The sequence below is a fragment of the Ctenopharyngodon idella genome, chromosome 13 (genome assembly GCF_019924925.1).
Source record: "Ctenopharyngodon idella isolate HZGC_01 chromosome 13, HZGC01, whole genome shotgun sequence".
In the NCBI taxonomy this organism is placed as follows: Eukaryota; Metazoa; Chordata; class Actinopteri; order Cypriniformes; family Xenocyprididae; genus Ctenopharyngodon; species Ctenopharyngodon idella.
The window spans coordinates 14,525,816-14,541,677 of NC_067232.1; the positions used below are offsets into that span (position 1 = coordinate 14,525,816).

General features: G+C 37.0%; 1 protein-coding gene across 3 annotated transcripts in view; it reads left to right on the plus strand.

Moving 5' to 3' along the window:
- jag2a (jagged canonical Notch ligand 2a) overlaps window positions 1-15,862 on the plus strand; it is a 42,067-nt gene that overhangs the window by 7,928 nt on the left and 18,277 nt on the right. For all 3 annotated transcript variants that reach the window (XM_051917493.1, XM_051917492.1, XM_051917495.1), the window contains 7 exons: window positions 1,311-1,371; window positions 11,736-11,990; window positions 13,200-13,260; window positions 14,229-14,359; window positions 15,225-15,344; window positions 15,479-15,592; window positions 15,693-15,806. In XM_051917493.1, coding sequence (XP_051773453.1) covers window positions 1,311-1,371; window positions 11,736-11,990; window positions 13,200-13,260; window positions 14,229-14,359; window positions 15,225-15,344; window positions 15,479-15,592; window positions 15,693-15,806 — 856 coding nt within the window. The remainder of the gene's footprint in view (window positions 1-1,310; window positions 1,372-11,735; window positions 11,991-13,199; window positions 13,261-14,228; window positions 14,360-15,224; window positions 15,345-15,478; window positions 15,593-15,692; window positions 15,807-15,862) is intronic.

Here is a 15,862-nt window from a genome sequence, read left to right on the forward strand (position 1 = left end):
GCATGCACCTACAAGTTTGAGCGGTTTGGCTTCACTGATGTTAGCGTGCTGATTCACGCTTCCAGAGAAAAGATGCATGAGTGTCAGCACACAAAATTCATGGGCATGTTTCTCATGCCGTGCTGCTGCAGTAAACCTGATGTGATCTCTGCCCAAACCAAAAAATAGCCAAAAACAGCCAAACATAGACCTGCTAAAAACACCTCTTCAGAAATGTCCTGTGTTTTCCCCAGTGGCTCTTTGAAACATAAAACGCTGTTTCCTTGCATTTGTTTTCACAAAGTATTAGAAATCTGTGATTTTAAACCATTTGCAAGACATTTGTACAGACATAAGTTGAAGGAAAAATCTCTTTTAACTACAGAATCTTATTACATGTATGCTATTCTGTCTTTTGTCTGTCCCAGAGATTTCTTCCTAATGTTTCAGACATTTCCTGAAATGTCCATCCAGGACAATGTAATTCCAAAAGAACTCAGGTTCTGTCAAATTAAAGGGAAGAAACGCTACTACTCCTTATTTGAGAAAGAACACAACCTCTCCGTCACCTCACAGTAAAATACTGCTGGTTCAGGAACCTTTTGAAGTCATTCTGCCAATGCTGTTAATCGACTTGACTTAGCAGACCATTTTCCCACGCAATGAATGAACTAAAGAACATTGTTGAAGCATGTGCCTGTGTAGAAAAAACATGAACGCATAAACATCACACAATCATTTATGAATTTGTTGAGTGTGGCAGTGACCTGATGCACACTCATACAAACATCCTTGCACCATCTCATCGTTCATCTGGTTTATAACCGGGCTAATCAGTCACCAGACTGTGGGAACCAGGTTATTCACATTGCTGTTATGACTTGCATCCTGTTAAAAAGGTACACACACATATTCACACGCTGTCTAATTGAGGACATAAAACAGATTTCCATTGTTTTATGTTGGCTAAAAACTAACCCAATCCCTAGAATAATTGAAAAAAAAAAATCCCTAGATATTATTATACTTCTTTTTTTTTTTCTTTGAGGATGTCTCTGGACGCCCTTCTGAGGTTAATATGAATTCATAAACATTAAAAATCATACTGACCCCAAACTTTTGGATGGTAGTGTAATCAGAGTCTTTCTTTTACTTCGACTCTGTAGGCAGACTAATAGGAACTGTGTATGTCTGTGCTTCTTGTGCCATTGTTTTTTGGACTGTGTATTATTTCATTGATATTTTCTGTTTGTCTTTTGCATAGACTTTGACTGTGGAGTCCTATATGTCTGTGTATATTAGCTAACCATCTCTTTCTTTCTATCTCCTAGCTAGCGTACACTTTGATCGTGGAGGCTTGGGACTGGGACAACCAAACGATCACCGACAGCAGTGAGTAATGATTTCCTAACACCTTGACACACACCACCATGCATTTCTACATACACGTTCTTTAAAGGATTAGTTCTCTTTCAAATGAAAATTACCCCAAGCTTTACTCACCCTCAAGCCATCCTAGGTGTATATGACTTTCTTCTTTCTGATGAACACAATCGGAAATATATTAATAAATATCCTGACGCATCCGAGCTTTATAATGGCAGTGAGCAGGACCAACGAGTGTGAAGCTGAAGAAAGTGCCTTCATCCACATCTATAAATCATAAACGTACTCCATACGGCTCCAGAGGGGTTAATAAAGGCCTTCTGAAGTGAAGCGATGGTGTAAAAAATATATACATATTTAATAAGTATGAAGTAAAATATCTAGCTTCTGCCAGACCGCCTTCCGTATTCAAGTAGGGAAGGCTTAGGACGTAGCGTAAGCTTTTTTAACTGCAAGAGGCGTTACACTTTCTTTCTAAGTTGAATACGGAAGGCGGTCTGGTGGAAGCTAGATATTTTACTTAATAACTTGTTAAATATGGACATTTTTCTTACACAAATGCATCGCTTCACTTCAGAAGGCCTTTCTTAACTCCCCGGAGTCGTGTGGAGTACGTTTATGATGGATGGATGTGGATGGAGACACATTCTTCAGCTTTATACTCGTTGGTCCCGCTCACTGACAAGATGTATAACAGAAAACATTCTTTCTGAAGCGAGATACAAGATGTATTGATACTGATAAAGTTACTCAAGCCAGTGTAGATGTATTGATGCATGAGCTTGGGTTTTGCAGTATGTTGTGCTTTATGTGACTATTAAAGGGTTAGTTCACCCAAAAATGAAAATTCTGTCATTAATTACTCACCCTCATATCGTTCCAAACCCGCAAGACTTTTGTTCATCTTCGGAACACAAATTAAGATATTTTTGATGAAGTCTGAGAGCTTTCTGTCCCTCCATAGACAGCTACACGACTAACACTTTGACACTTCAAAAAGTTCATAAAGAGATCGCAAACCTAATCCATAAGAATCAAGCAGTTTAGTCCAAATGTTCTGAAGAGACTCGATCGCTTTATATGATAAACAGATTTAATTTAGGCTTTAGGTTAATTTAGGCATAGTCACTAAAATGTATTTGTAATTTAATCGCTTTATTCATTTAAAATGCATTACATCAGCATCATAGGCACACATGGTAATCATAGTCATTACAATTCACAATATTACACAATGACTATTATTAAATAGGCCTACTGCTACACATTTTCTGGTGGCAATGCCGTAAATGAGTCCTACCTTTCGCTGCATTCCCTACTCTGCTTTATCTTATAAAATAACATTTTTCTCATAGTAAAATCTACATATAGTTCCCAACAAAAGTATTGTTTAGCGTAAAACATGTTAAGAATTAGTGGACAGGCAGTCAAATAACTAAATGATAAGCTATTTCCTCACAAAAGAGTTTTTTTCAGCGTAGTGAAGCCATTCTTCCATTGACATCCAATAAAAAAACAATGGCCTCTGGTCTCCTTCCCTGCATATAGCGTTAGCAGTTACGCTTTTTTCGGCTAAGGTTGCAGTCTTGCCTTAAAGTGACTTTGACATCTATAACGATAATGGTAGAAAAAGACTACAAGCTGTTAAAGTGGCAGACGACAAACCTGCAGCACGCTTTGAATAAACAGAGCGTTTGTTGGTGTAGACACTAATATAGTTATGTTGTTGTGGTTATCTTTAGTTATCGTTATTGGTGTGAATGGGCCTTGCCCAGCCTTACACAAGCTCCTCCTATGTACAGATTCCTCCTCATTTTGTCTGAGAGTGAGACTGCTTCCTTTTTTTTTACATGTTTTCACACAGCTAAATGCTGTATTTTTCTTAATAAAAAGAAAGCAGGTGGACAGGGTTGCCGATCAGAGTATCAAGTCAGAGCTAGATTCCTGTGTTCTGACGTGTCTTTGAACCATTAAGGGTTACCGGCAGGCCCATGAAGAATGTGCATACACAGATCTCAGCAGAAAATTACACAGGTTTCTGCAGAATTTGAATGCCCATTATTCCACATATTCTCACTACATGCTCACGATTAAATATTCTGGCTAATTTGATATACATTATTTTAAAAAGGATAGTACTCCATTATAGACACCTTAGTATAGGCTTAAAAGTCCACTTTTGTCTTGTCCATCCAAGCAAAACAAAAATAAAGAGCTGTATCTAATCGAAAGCAGTGTATTTTAATGAAAAACAAACTCAAAAAGCACTTTTTACACAAAAGGGGCTGTTTACACAACACTGTTTTCAACAAAAAATGTAAAACTTTTTATGCGTTTTGGCCGTTCATTTAAAATGCACACTTTTAAAAAATGGGTTTAAAAGTGCAAGTTTTAGTCTCTTTGTAAACTACAAAAACGCGTATTTGTGAAAACGGTGACGTCATGCGCGTGCTTATTACATGTGCAGTCTGTAGGCGTGTAGTGTTTCTTTACAAAATGACATCGCCAACTACTGGCCTGGCAGCATAATACAGCATTTTTAGTCCTTTTCGTGGATCTGTGTGAACATTGTGGGATCGTTTTGACAGTGATGTCGCCTGTACGTGAAAAATGCAAAGGAAAAACTTCTCATTCTTTAGTATTGTTGTCACATAAACTTACATAAAACTGAAGGCCATATATACACAAGGAAAAACACAAGGGATGAAACAAGGTATAATTGATTAACCACAGGTATGACACATGAGGGTAAATCAAATGCTATGACAGATAAACAGAAATCAAGGAAACTGAACTGAGGCCAGTGCAAAAACTGGTTTCTGTGCAAAAACTGATTTCTGTAATGGCATCGGTAACTAATGTTGACCAGTGCAAATATGACCAAAACATTTTTGTGTACACCAATTTAGCAGAATCTTCCACATTGCAAAAATCATGAATATAAGCAGATTCCATTTGGGCCTTGTTAATACTGCATTTATAATTGTATGAGAGATTCAGAGACTCATTTATTGGACTTTTTTGATCAGAAAGCACTGCAGTCCACTGTCATGGTATGGATACCCAGTGTGCAGGACGTTAACACATGGTGTGAATGTTGATGTGTGTGTATGTGTGTGTGTGTTGTCTTAAACAGATGTGTCCTGTTTTCCTCTTCTCCTCCTGTGGTTCTCCTTTGCTCCATAATAGAGGATGACTCTGACAGGAAGTACCATTAATGAAGGAATTCATGTTCTGGGTGTTGGCTGATCATTTACAAGCAATGTACTCTATAAACCCTAACAAGCTGAATAAACTCAAAGAATTTTAGTTAATTAATTACCTTGAAGAAATTAAGATACACTGCCTTTCAAATGATTGTGGTCTAATGTTGTCAAAAATATCGATATTCTGATATGTATTGATACTGAAATATCTGAAACGATTCTAATACTCCTTTTTGCAGTATCGATACACTGCAGATTTCGCGCTTACACCCGAAGCGCACAAACATAATAAAATCGCCTCTGACATACAGCTCACGAGTGCCAAACTGAGCTCTTTTTTTGCAAATTATTAACAGTCAAATACACACAAAAATAATGTCACAATGCCCATCTTGGTGAGTATTAACATAAACACAGTTGGTTATGTAACAGTTCAGAAAGAAAATGCATGTGTAACTTTATTTTGGATCCGTGAATGCGTCAGGTCTTAAAGGGACAGCAGTCTAATAAACATGCCGCTCTTTATGTTGTTAATATTAATCAAACAAAAGACAAAAGCTCTTGACTGATTAACTTGTGTAAATTTAATTGATTAATCTGTATTTACGTGAGATAATTGTAATGGTAATTCTTTAGAAGAAATTATTGATTGTCTAGAGACAATGGACAAAAAAAGAATTATTAAAAATATCAATTTGACAGTATATGCAGTATTTTTTCCCTGTGGTATCGAAAATGGTATCAAATATCGATACTTTATGGGTATCGTATCGAAATTTGAAATTCCAGTATCGTGACAACACTATTGGGGTCACAGTAAGATTTTTTTAAGAATTTTTTTTCAGAAAGAAAACTTTTATTCAGCAAGTATGCATTAAATTGATCAGAAGTGACATTAAATACATTAATGTTATAAAATATTTTAAATAAATGTTGTTTCCTTTGAACTTTATATTCTTTATGTATCACGGCCCACAAAAACATTGATAATAATAATGTTTTTTGAGCATCAAATCAGCATATTAGAATGATTTCTGATTGCCCATGTGAAAATTAAACTTTGCCATCACAAGAATAAATAACATTTTAAAATATTAAAATGGAAAACAGTTATTTAAAAATTGACTTCTTTCAAAAACATTAAAAAAAAAAAAATCTTACTGAGCCCAAACTTTTGAACGGTAGTGTGTATTTTAAAAACATAATCAAAAAGCTGTTCATCTAATGTGGTCTTCACAATGAGAAGTGAAGTAAACAAAGCATTAAAGTTAACTAGCTGTAAGTAGACTTAACTCTGGTTTGCAATTAAAAAGTTTGTTTGGTTGAATTGATTAAAACATCAAAAACTAAGCATTACTGAGAATGGACTGGAGATTCATGCATTTGACTGGATGGGGACAGTTTATGTTAGAAAGTAAACTGTTATTTTATGTGTTTTTGGGAAAAACAATTGAGGTGGACATCAGTTAGTGCTGAAGTCACTGTTAAGCGAGGATTTATAAGCAGGTCAATCTGGAGGTTACTGGTGTGGTGATGACTGGAGTCTGTGGTTTGGTCAGAAACAAAACTAAACTGCTCTATAATAAGCAAATCCTGATCCATTATATTTAATAATGTCTTACTGTAAGACCTATATTTATTTTATAAGAACAAAGTGTATTCTACGGCAAAGTAGAAGAAACAGAGAATATAACATATAAGCACATGTCTCCTTCAGTCCTCAAGCACACAGCATTGTTTTACACCTTTCCAGACACTTTACAGCAGATTTGAGTATTTGTATAGGTAAGTTTATGTTTATTTGTGTTTGAATATCTAGTGGGACAGTTTGTTGCTAGTGTGCTAGTGCCCTTAATGGGGAAGGGAGGTGGTTTTAGCATGCAAATGGAAACTGTTTATATTCAGCGTGTCATGTTTAAAGTCCCTGGAGAGAGTTTGGGCCTAAACAAAGAGTATGAGGTCATTGCCTTGTTAAGACATTAATTACTGTTACTGTTACTGCTGCTCGTTATTTTCCACACATGTCTGAGCTAATTATTGTCTGAGCAGCTGCAATGCTACTATTCTTCACACACATGTACAAACAAATACACCACCGCCAATTAATCATAAAGCAAAGGGCTACTGACAGGACTGGCATGAATATACTCTCTCACAAATACACACAACACTAACAAGGCATTGATATGTTCACATACACAACTTTGTCAGATAATTGTCCTCTGACTTTCTGAAACTTAGCGCAGGGCTTTGCTTGGCATTTACTTTAAACGTAGACTAGATCTCACACAGACAGACCATGAGCAAGATCTAGTCTGCATTTTTTTGAGATGATCACCCAGATGACAAAATGTGAATGTTGAGACATCAACCGGTAAAGAGGCAGTAAGAGTTTGTGAATGTTCCTGATGCATTACTGGTGGAGCGATGACAGGAATTACTGTTTGCTAACAGATGAGTGGAAATAATGTTGTTGTTATTCCTTAAAGGCATTTGTTTTACTACCGTTATCTGCAAAAAAAATTTTTCTATGCATAGGCATTTTAATTAATTATTTGTAACATTTAATTAATGCTACTTAATCTTTAACATGATTATTTAATTATTTTTTATTTAATATTTCATTTAATTCTTTAATTATATATTTCATTATAAATTATATATTTAATGCTGTTTTACAAAATATTTTATCGCTACTCTGGGAGTTCTTGCCCAGAACAGAACCATAATACCAATCCAAACTGTATGCTAAATATCAATCATATTTGACGATAGTGGTCCTGACAGAACTATGTTTATACACAGTATTGTGCCTGTTATGTGCTATTCACTTTCACACTGTTGCCAAAGATATGTTACTTTGTACTGCGGCATAACATGAGGGCAGTTGCATTTTAGACCAAACATAAAATGGTGATTGAGTGCAACCTGAAAGCATCAGTGAATGGTGAGATATTTTGCTAAATAAAATGATCATGAAAAAGAATATTGTGAGACCTTGATTATGTTTGTTCCATCAGTATCATCTCAGTGAGCTTTAATGAGTTTTTACGCATGTGCAGTAAGGTGAATTTAGCGCTTTCCAAAGTTTAGGTGTAGATAAGAAACTTTTGGAAAATGCTTGAAAATGTGGACGGATAGCGGTTTGAAACCAAAAACGCCATTTTAAAATGTATCCGGATTCACGAGTTCACACTTCCAAATAATCAGATAGAGTAAAAAGTATGCGCATTTGGCGTGCTGTCTGGGGCTCGGTATTTGGCCCGAACCCAGAGAACTCCTCCCGTATCCCTGGCTGTGATAGGAACCCACTGAGAGTGAGGAGTCAGGGTGGAGGAGGGATGCTGAAAACTTTCAAGGAACATAAGTGAGTCGGATGCGTATATATACAGCATATATATATATAGGCCTCCTCTCATGCTGACTGGAGAGATCATTTGAACGTGTTCCTCACAAACTTTGCTCATAAAACATAATTTAATGTAGATGTAGCCTCAGATATGGTAATAGGTGTTTCGTTTCCGACACATGCTGTAAGCGGTAGACAAATCAAAACAGACTGGGCCATCTGGCCAATCAGAGCAGAGTAGGCACTCGGAAAGGAGGGGTTTAGTAGAGGCTGAATCTTCAAACAAACCGTTTCAGACTCTGTGAGAAATAAGGTGATGTGCAATGTATATTATGAGGAAATTAAAGTGTTTTTGATTGTTGATGCATGTAAACCTGTTGTAGGAGAAAACAAAAAACAAAATTAGGAACCTTTAAATTAGCATAATAGAGGCACTTTAAGTACAAAACTTTAGGTCTTGCAAAAATTGCATGCTAATTAGTGGTTCAACAGATCACAAAACTCACGGTTCGGATCATATCACGGTTATTAAGTCACGGATCGGATAATTTTTCGGATCAGCACAAAAAAAAAAGAGGAAAAAAAGGGGGGGTGGGGGGTAACTTTGCATTTATTACGTAGCCCACTTTAACTACTCCGATACCACAGCAGAAACTACTAGCCTAACTAATACATTATTAAAAGCAAATGAACAGACTGTAAAAAGAACAAATACTGTACACCAATTACAAGCATAGATAAATACAACATGAAGTTACAAATAAAGTATAAGGTCTAACTGTAGTATTAATTTTCGTGTACAGAAATGTAATAATTAAATGTAAAATGACACTGTATAAATTTAATATAGATTAATCTTTGCATGACAGACAACAGCAGGTATTTATAGGTTGCTGTCACTTTAAGAGTAAGACCCCATGCACTCACACATCCGGTAGATACACATCCGAATTCTCACCTCGTTCAATTAAGACATAACCGAATGTGTTTACGAGAATACTTGCCGAGAGGGGTATTTTGACTGACATAATGCGTGTATGTGTCCATCCAAGTGCATTGAGGACGCAAAAGAGAAATCAATTTGTCAAAATCAAAAAAGCTGTTTCTCTCTCTGTGTGTGCGCGAGACTTGTATGTATGTACGTCTGTGCGCACCGATAACGGCGTGGCGTGCAATACCGAATTAAATCCTCTTTTGCCTCTTCTAGCGCTGGAATGGTTTTATATCTATTTAATGTGTAAACTAGCAAGACAAAACACGTGCAAATGATAACCTTTCACTCTATTGCGGTTAAACTTGCAATTGATCCGTGAATCACATGTGTCCCGAACCATGGGGCTTGGTCCGTACGGATCACGGATCAACAACGATCAGTTTAACCACTAATGCTAATGTTGTTATTGTTTTAGACAGAACAAATGATAAAGAACATTTTTTGATATAAATCATCAATATAGCTGCTGGTTTCTGTTTATATCTGTCAATGTTTTTGTTTCCTGGACACCACACACCTGTCTGCTATCAATTCATCATCATGGTGTCATACATGCCTTGCGGTTTCATTTTATTACAGGTGTTTTTTGTAGTTAGCTCAAAGGTGTAAATCAAGTAATAAAATGTCTGGCTTTGGATGCAAGAAGTCAGTTTTGTTGTTTGCAGGGCATCAGGTAGCGGAGGCCCTTTGGAGGAGAGGGTCCCGTGGGGCTGTTTACCTTTCAGGAAGTCTGTTTCTCCAGCCCTACGTTTGGACTCTAAACAGCTCTTTCTGGCCAGCGGGTCAACTGCATTGTTCACGTATCGTCAAGGGGCAGAGAAAGGGGTGTTATTGTGTTTCACTTGTACTGTAGTGCTGGCTGGTAGCTCGCTAGATGGTAATAAAGTGGATTAGTGAAAAAAATGCAAGAAGGAAGTGGAAGTTAAGAAAGGTGGGGTACGTTATCATGGAGGAAAACTTGGTAATGTGAGAGAGAGAGTTGTGTAGTTATAAGGGAAAATATTTGGCCTTGTCCAATTCTTTGGTCTATTGTTTGTGATCTGTTATCGCTGTGGCAATAGGGGCCGAATCGCACCCATTGTGCTGGAGGCAGTGAAACAGAGCAAACTGGAGACAGACTGATGGAGAGATGTAAATAGGACAGAAAGAAAATAATAGGAAAGAAAAGAAACTAAGAAAGACGCTTTGTTTCTAAGCCTAACAGCAGCCATCATCTGCATTTCCTGAGGTTTTTCTTTATCTAAAGCTGTTGTTTTGAGTTAAAGAGAGCCTCTCAGATCAAGGCTGAAGTTCTAGTGTTGCTTGAGCTCACGGGATAAATACGACTGATTACTTCAAGAGCTGTTCATCTGCTTACCTGTTTGATAGTTAGGGCTCTTACCCATGTGTGTGACTGTGTTCTGGAGCTGGCTTATCTTTAGGGTCTATCTCTCTCACACACACACACACACACACACTACTGTGACTCTACCCAGTAACAGTCTCTAAGTGTCTCCTTCAGCTTATAGAGAGGGAGTGATTGGTGTGTATTTTTATAACTAATTGCTGTAGATGAATTAGGAGATGAGTACTAGTTTTTTAGGTTTATAAGTGGGGGCAGAGTGAGAGGGGAAGAGAGTACAGCAAAAAGGGGGGATGGCACATTTGATATGAAAGAGCTCAACAAATTCCTTTTTTTAGTCAGAAAGTAGGAAAGTATGTCATAGCTTTTGTTCCACTTCTGGAATCGTGTGTCCATTTAAGGAAGAGAGCAAGTGGACTGAGATGGGGCGAGTGGGGTGATTTCGGCTGTGGGGAAGGAATCGTGAGGGAATGTGCACAAGGACGATTTATAGAGCACCTTGGCTAGCAGTCAAACATAACGACCTGTCAGAAATAACACTGCTATCTCTGATACATCCTCAGTTTTCTTGGGCTTTTTCAAATATATTCTGCATTCCTGTGGGAGTTTATATATATATATATATATATATATATATATTCAAATTCAAATGTTGTACACCATTCAAATACAATCAATTTTTTTAAATTATAATTCTTATGTGTTTATTATAAATGATTTATCAGTGCACATCATTATTTATTTTACATTAAACACAACATTATTATGTACCGATTGAAGAGAATTTCATTCTGAGATATAGATCTCAAATATGACTATATATCTCAAAACGAAAATCATTCTTTTCACACTGTACATTATAATGTTGTGTGATGCCAAAATTAACTTTTACAGTTTAAAAGATCAATTTTAGTCTATCCAGGAAAAATAGTATTGTTAGTATAGTACTACCCACTGGTAATATGCAAATGAGCCTCTGGCCTCAGGTAGGTGATTTTGCCTCTGGTGATCATCTCACCCCTGATTCAGCCATATCCCTATCCCTGTCGTATCCCTAGACGATGATATTGCTAATTTAATCAGGTGTGAATTTCTTGTATGAAATGGAAAGTGCTGCAATGTGAGAATCTCAAGCCAACACCCACCTTCATGAACAGCATAGATTAGATTTGAATCATTGTTGAAGTTCCCTCGCTCTTTAAGACGCTGTTTGTCTTTTTCTCACACACCCATTGTGACTGTGTTTCTCTTCGCTTCGAGTTTGGGTGTGTTTGTGTTTTCTTGAAGAGATGGGGGGGGGGGGGGGGGGGGGGGGGGTGTCTTCCTGGTCTGTTCCTGATTGTATTATTTCCTCACTGGCTCCCAAGCAGTCTGAGACAAGTGTGTGTGTTCCACTGAAGCAGGAAGATCGGCCGTGCTTCATAATTTACACACACACACACACATGCATATAAATCAATGTTTTTGTCTCTGCAACAGGTGATGATCTGTTGATCGAGAGGAGTATTAATCGTGGAGAAATGAACCCCGGAGAGGAGCAACGGATCATTCAGTACAAGGGCCAAACAGCCAGCATCCAGTACAGCGTGCGTGTGCGCTGCGACCGAAATTACTATGGCAACAAGTGCAACAAACAGTGTCGCCCCCGAGATGATTACTTTGGCCATTACACATGTGATCACTTCGGCAATATGCAGTGCATGGAGGGCTGGACTGGGCCAGACTGCAAGGAAGGTGTGCAAGTGTATACATGCATTCATGAGTAAATATATATTGATTTTGGTACATAATGCATACAGAGAGAAAGAAAGGTGGCGACAGCTGTTGTGACATGTTCAGCAATGCAACAGTGTTCAAGGAAATCAAAATTGATATTGAACATTGCAGTGTTTATTATAAAAGATTTATCTGTACATATCACTATTTATTTTTTATTCATGTACTCTCATAATCTTAACTTAATGATCTTCCCCTCCTCTTCACAATGACATCTCTTCTCCATGTGAGGGTACAACAATTATCCGGTCGAGATAACACCAATTAGCAAATGACAATGATCCAACAATCATCAAAATCTACTTTACATTTTTCATTCAGGAACCTGTTTCACTTGAGTATACGTCATCAGAGAAAACAGACGATCGCAACATTATTTCATGCCAACTTTAACTACATATCGTTAAAGTTGGCATTAAATAATGTTGCAATCGTCTGTTCTCTTCGATGACATATATGCTGTATGCCACAATAATGTCACAATTATTGATAACAACTTGTAATATCAAGCGTATCATATCAACTCATTCGTCCATGTATTAACATATTAATAACTTTAATAAAGTTGTGCAGATATATTCACATACCACAATATAAATAATATAGCAAAATCTCTTTCAATTGACACTTTACATAAATCATTGACATTTGTGATCAAATTTTTCAGTTAAGTCCAGTTACGGTATCGAGCAGTAAAAACTACAACCAACAATACAACTGTAACACTGTGGTGCTGACGAAGGAGTGCAGGGAAAAAACAGTCTTTAATGTAATCCACAATGAAAAAGTCAGGAGATAGCAGGAATAATTACTCAAACACAACTATGTGCACATCAACAATAACGGACAAAGAACTATGGAAAACTCAGGGGTTAAATACATGGGGAGTAATGAGGATACAAATTAGACAACAGGTGAATGACATCAGTAACTATGGGAACAAATTAGTGGCAGGAAAATGAGAACAAAAGAAACAGGTACAGGAACTAAAACCAAAACACAATGAAAATAACATAATCCTGACAACAACCTCTGGGTGACCTCCAGCAATAAAATCGTTAACACCTTATTAGTGCTGTCATCTGTCTCGGACTGTAAATCACATGTCTCAATGAAGGGAGAGCAAAGGAATATAATAAGGTTCAATCATATTTCTCTGTCTTTCAGCTATCTGTAAGCAAGGCTGCAATGAGCTTTACGGATTCTGTGACACTCCGGGAGATTGTGTGTAAGTGTTAGCTGATCTCTCTCTATTCTCAGGTCATGCTTCCCGAAGAGATGAATGAGTCTGTTCGTTAGAGTAAAATTGTTTTGCACACACAACACACACATTTGCTTGTGTGCACAGCAGCTTTAAATAGTCCTGAATGAGTTGAGCAGACAACTGAAGGATAATATGATAATATTAGCTCCGCCTCCCTTATGAATGTCTGAGTAGTTGGCTATTTTCAGAATGGAATACTGTGCAGTATATACAGCGGGTTTTTTTTAAATACATGAAAATGAATGCATTAAACATTTCAACGAGTCTATGCTACTTTTCACTATTATAGTGAAATGACCTCACTATGTTTGTCTTTAATTTGGCCAGTTATCATCTTGGAAAAAAATGGACTCTGATATAGTGCACATTGTAAAGTGGCAAATGTAGTTGGTTATCTGAGTATTACTGTACAGTACATGCATACTGAAAGATTACATAAAGTATGCTATACTGCAGAAATAGTATAGTATTGTAGTATGCTTGTTTTGGATATAACCACTGATCCCTCTCTCACAAGTGTGTCTGAGTGATGTTTCTTTTCCTCTGCGGTAATTTAGAAATCTTTTAAAGTATGTGAGGTGGAAATGACCTTTGACCAGCGGTCTGTCTGGAATTCATTGCTGTCTAAGATTAGGAAAGAGACAGAGGTCACGACCTGTGTCTGCTACTGGAAAGACGTTTACACTTCTCTCCCCATGATACTCAAGACTTCCCTCCCTCAGAGTTACTGTGGTGTACATGTGCACTGTGTGACAAAACTTTCTGTGTAAATAGAAAAGTTGTGTAAACATATAAAGTGCAAACACATAGTAAGTTGAAATGATATAATAGGTTTTACTGCTGTATGATAAATGTGTTGATTAGCATGAATTCTGTTCTGTCACACACACACACACGCACACACACATGCTCATGCTCTACTGGTGCTGTAGGTGTAGGTTCGGCTGGCAGGGCCCACTGTGCGATGAGTGTTTGCCGTACCCGGGGTGTATGCATGGCACCTGTGTGAAACCCTGGACGTGCACCTGCGAGAAGAACTGGGGAGGACTTATGTGTGACAAAGGTAGGTTAAATTACATTCTTTTTTCAGCAAATATAGATGAAATTAAGCAGCATATCATTAAAATATTAAATTAAAATATTGTATAAAAAATAATAAAAATCCATTCAAATCTCTAGTGCATTTATATTAACAAAAAAAAGAAACACACATACTGTACACTGCTGCTCAAAATATTTTATTTTTATGTCAAATAAATGCTGTTCTTTTGAACTTTTTGTTCATCAAAGAATCCTGAAAAAAGGTATCACAGTTTCCACAAAAATATTAAGCAACTGTTTTTTAACATTGATAATAATAATAAATGTTTCTTGAGCACCAAATCAGCAATTTTAGAAAGATTTCTGAAGGATCATGAGACACTGAAGACCGGAGTAATGATGCTGAAAATTCAGATTTGCCATCATAGAAATAAATTACATTTTAAAATATATTAAAATAAAAACAGCTATTTTAAATTGTAAAAATGTTTTACAAAATTACTGTTTGTATTTTATCTTATAAATGCAGCTTTGGTGAGCATAAGATATTATAAATAATAAATATAATATATGGAAAATATATTAAAAAATCTTACAGATGCCAAATTTTTGAACGGTAGAGTACCTAAACTTTTGCAAACATACACACTCACAAAAGAACCCTCTTATATGAGATTCCTGGTGCTATGACCTGAAATTTAACTCAAAAATATTTTGTTAAGATAGTAAATGAATGCAGTCGAGGCCTGTTCCCTCTCACATTAGACATTCACTGACATCCACACACATTTTTCTGCTCCAAATGCCGTGTTGCAACTTTTTCTGCTATATTCTTTCCTGTCAAAAAAGAAAGATTGTGTATTGTTTATTTGTTTGTTTCTGTACAGATCTAAATTACTGTGGCACACACAAGCCCTGTGTAAATGGAGGCATGTGTCTGAATACAGAGCCAGATGAATATTTCTGCTCTTGCCCTGAGGGTTACTCCGGCAAAAACTGCCATATCGGTAAGCTTTCTGATACTCTGATAAATGTTGTTATGTAATTCTCAGAACTATTCTTAGTGGTTAAAAATACAGTTGCAGTATATTTGATTTTATCAAGGTATACCAAAATGTGTGTGTGTATTTGTACCTTACAGCTGAGCATGCGTGCATGTCAAATCCATGTGCAAATGGCGGGACATGTCATGAGCTGGCATCAGGGTTTGAGTGCCAGTGTCCCCCAGGGTGGGATGGCCCAACTTGTGCTAAAGGTCAGAAGTCACTCCCTTTTAATTTAGTCTAGATAAAGCAGACTATACTCAATTATGCATATTTATTTTCATTTTGTGTATGTTTGTGTGTGTGTTTCAGACAAAGATGAGTGCACGTCAAACCCGTGCGCTCATGGGGGGACCTGCTTTGATTTGGATAATGGCTTTGACTGTTTATGCCCCCCACAGTGGACTGGCAAGACCTGTCAGATAGGTGAGACCTAGTATGTGTGTGTGTTTACTGTTATTCATATAACTGATTTTATACTC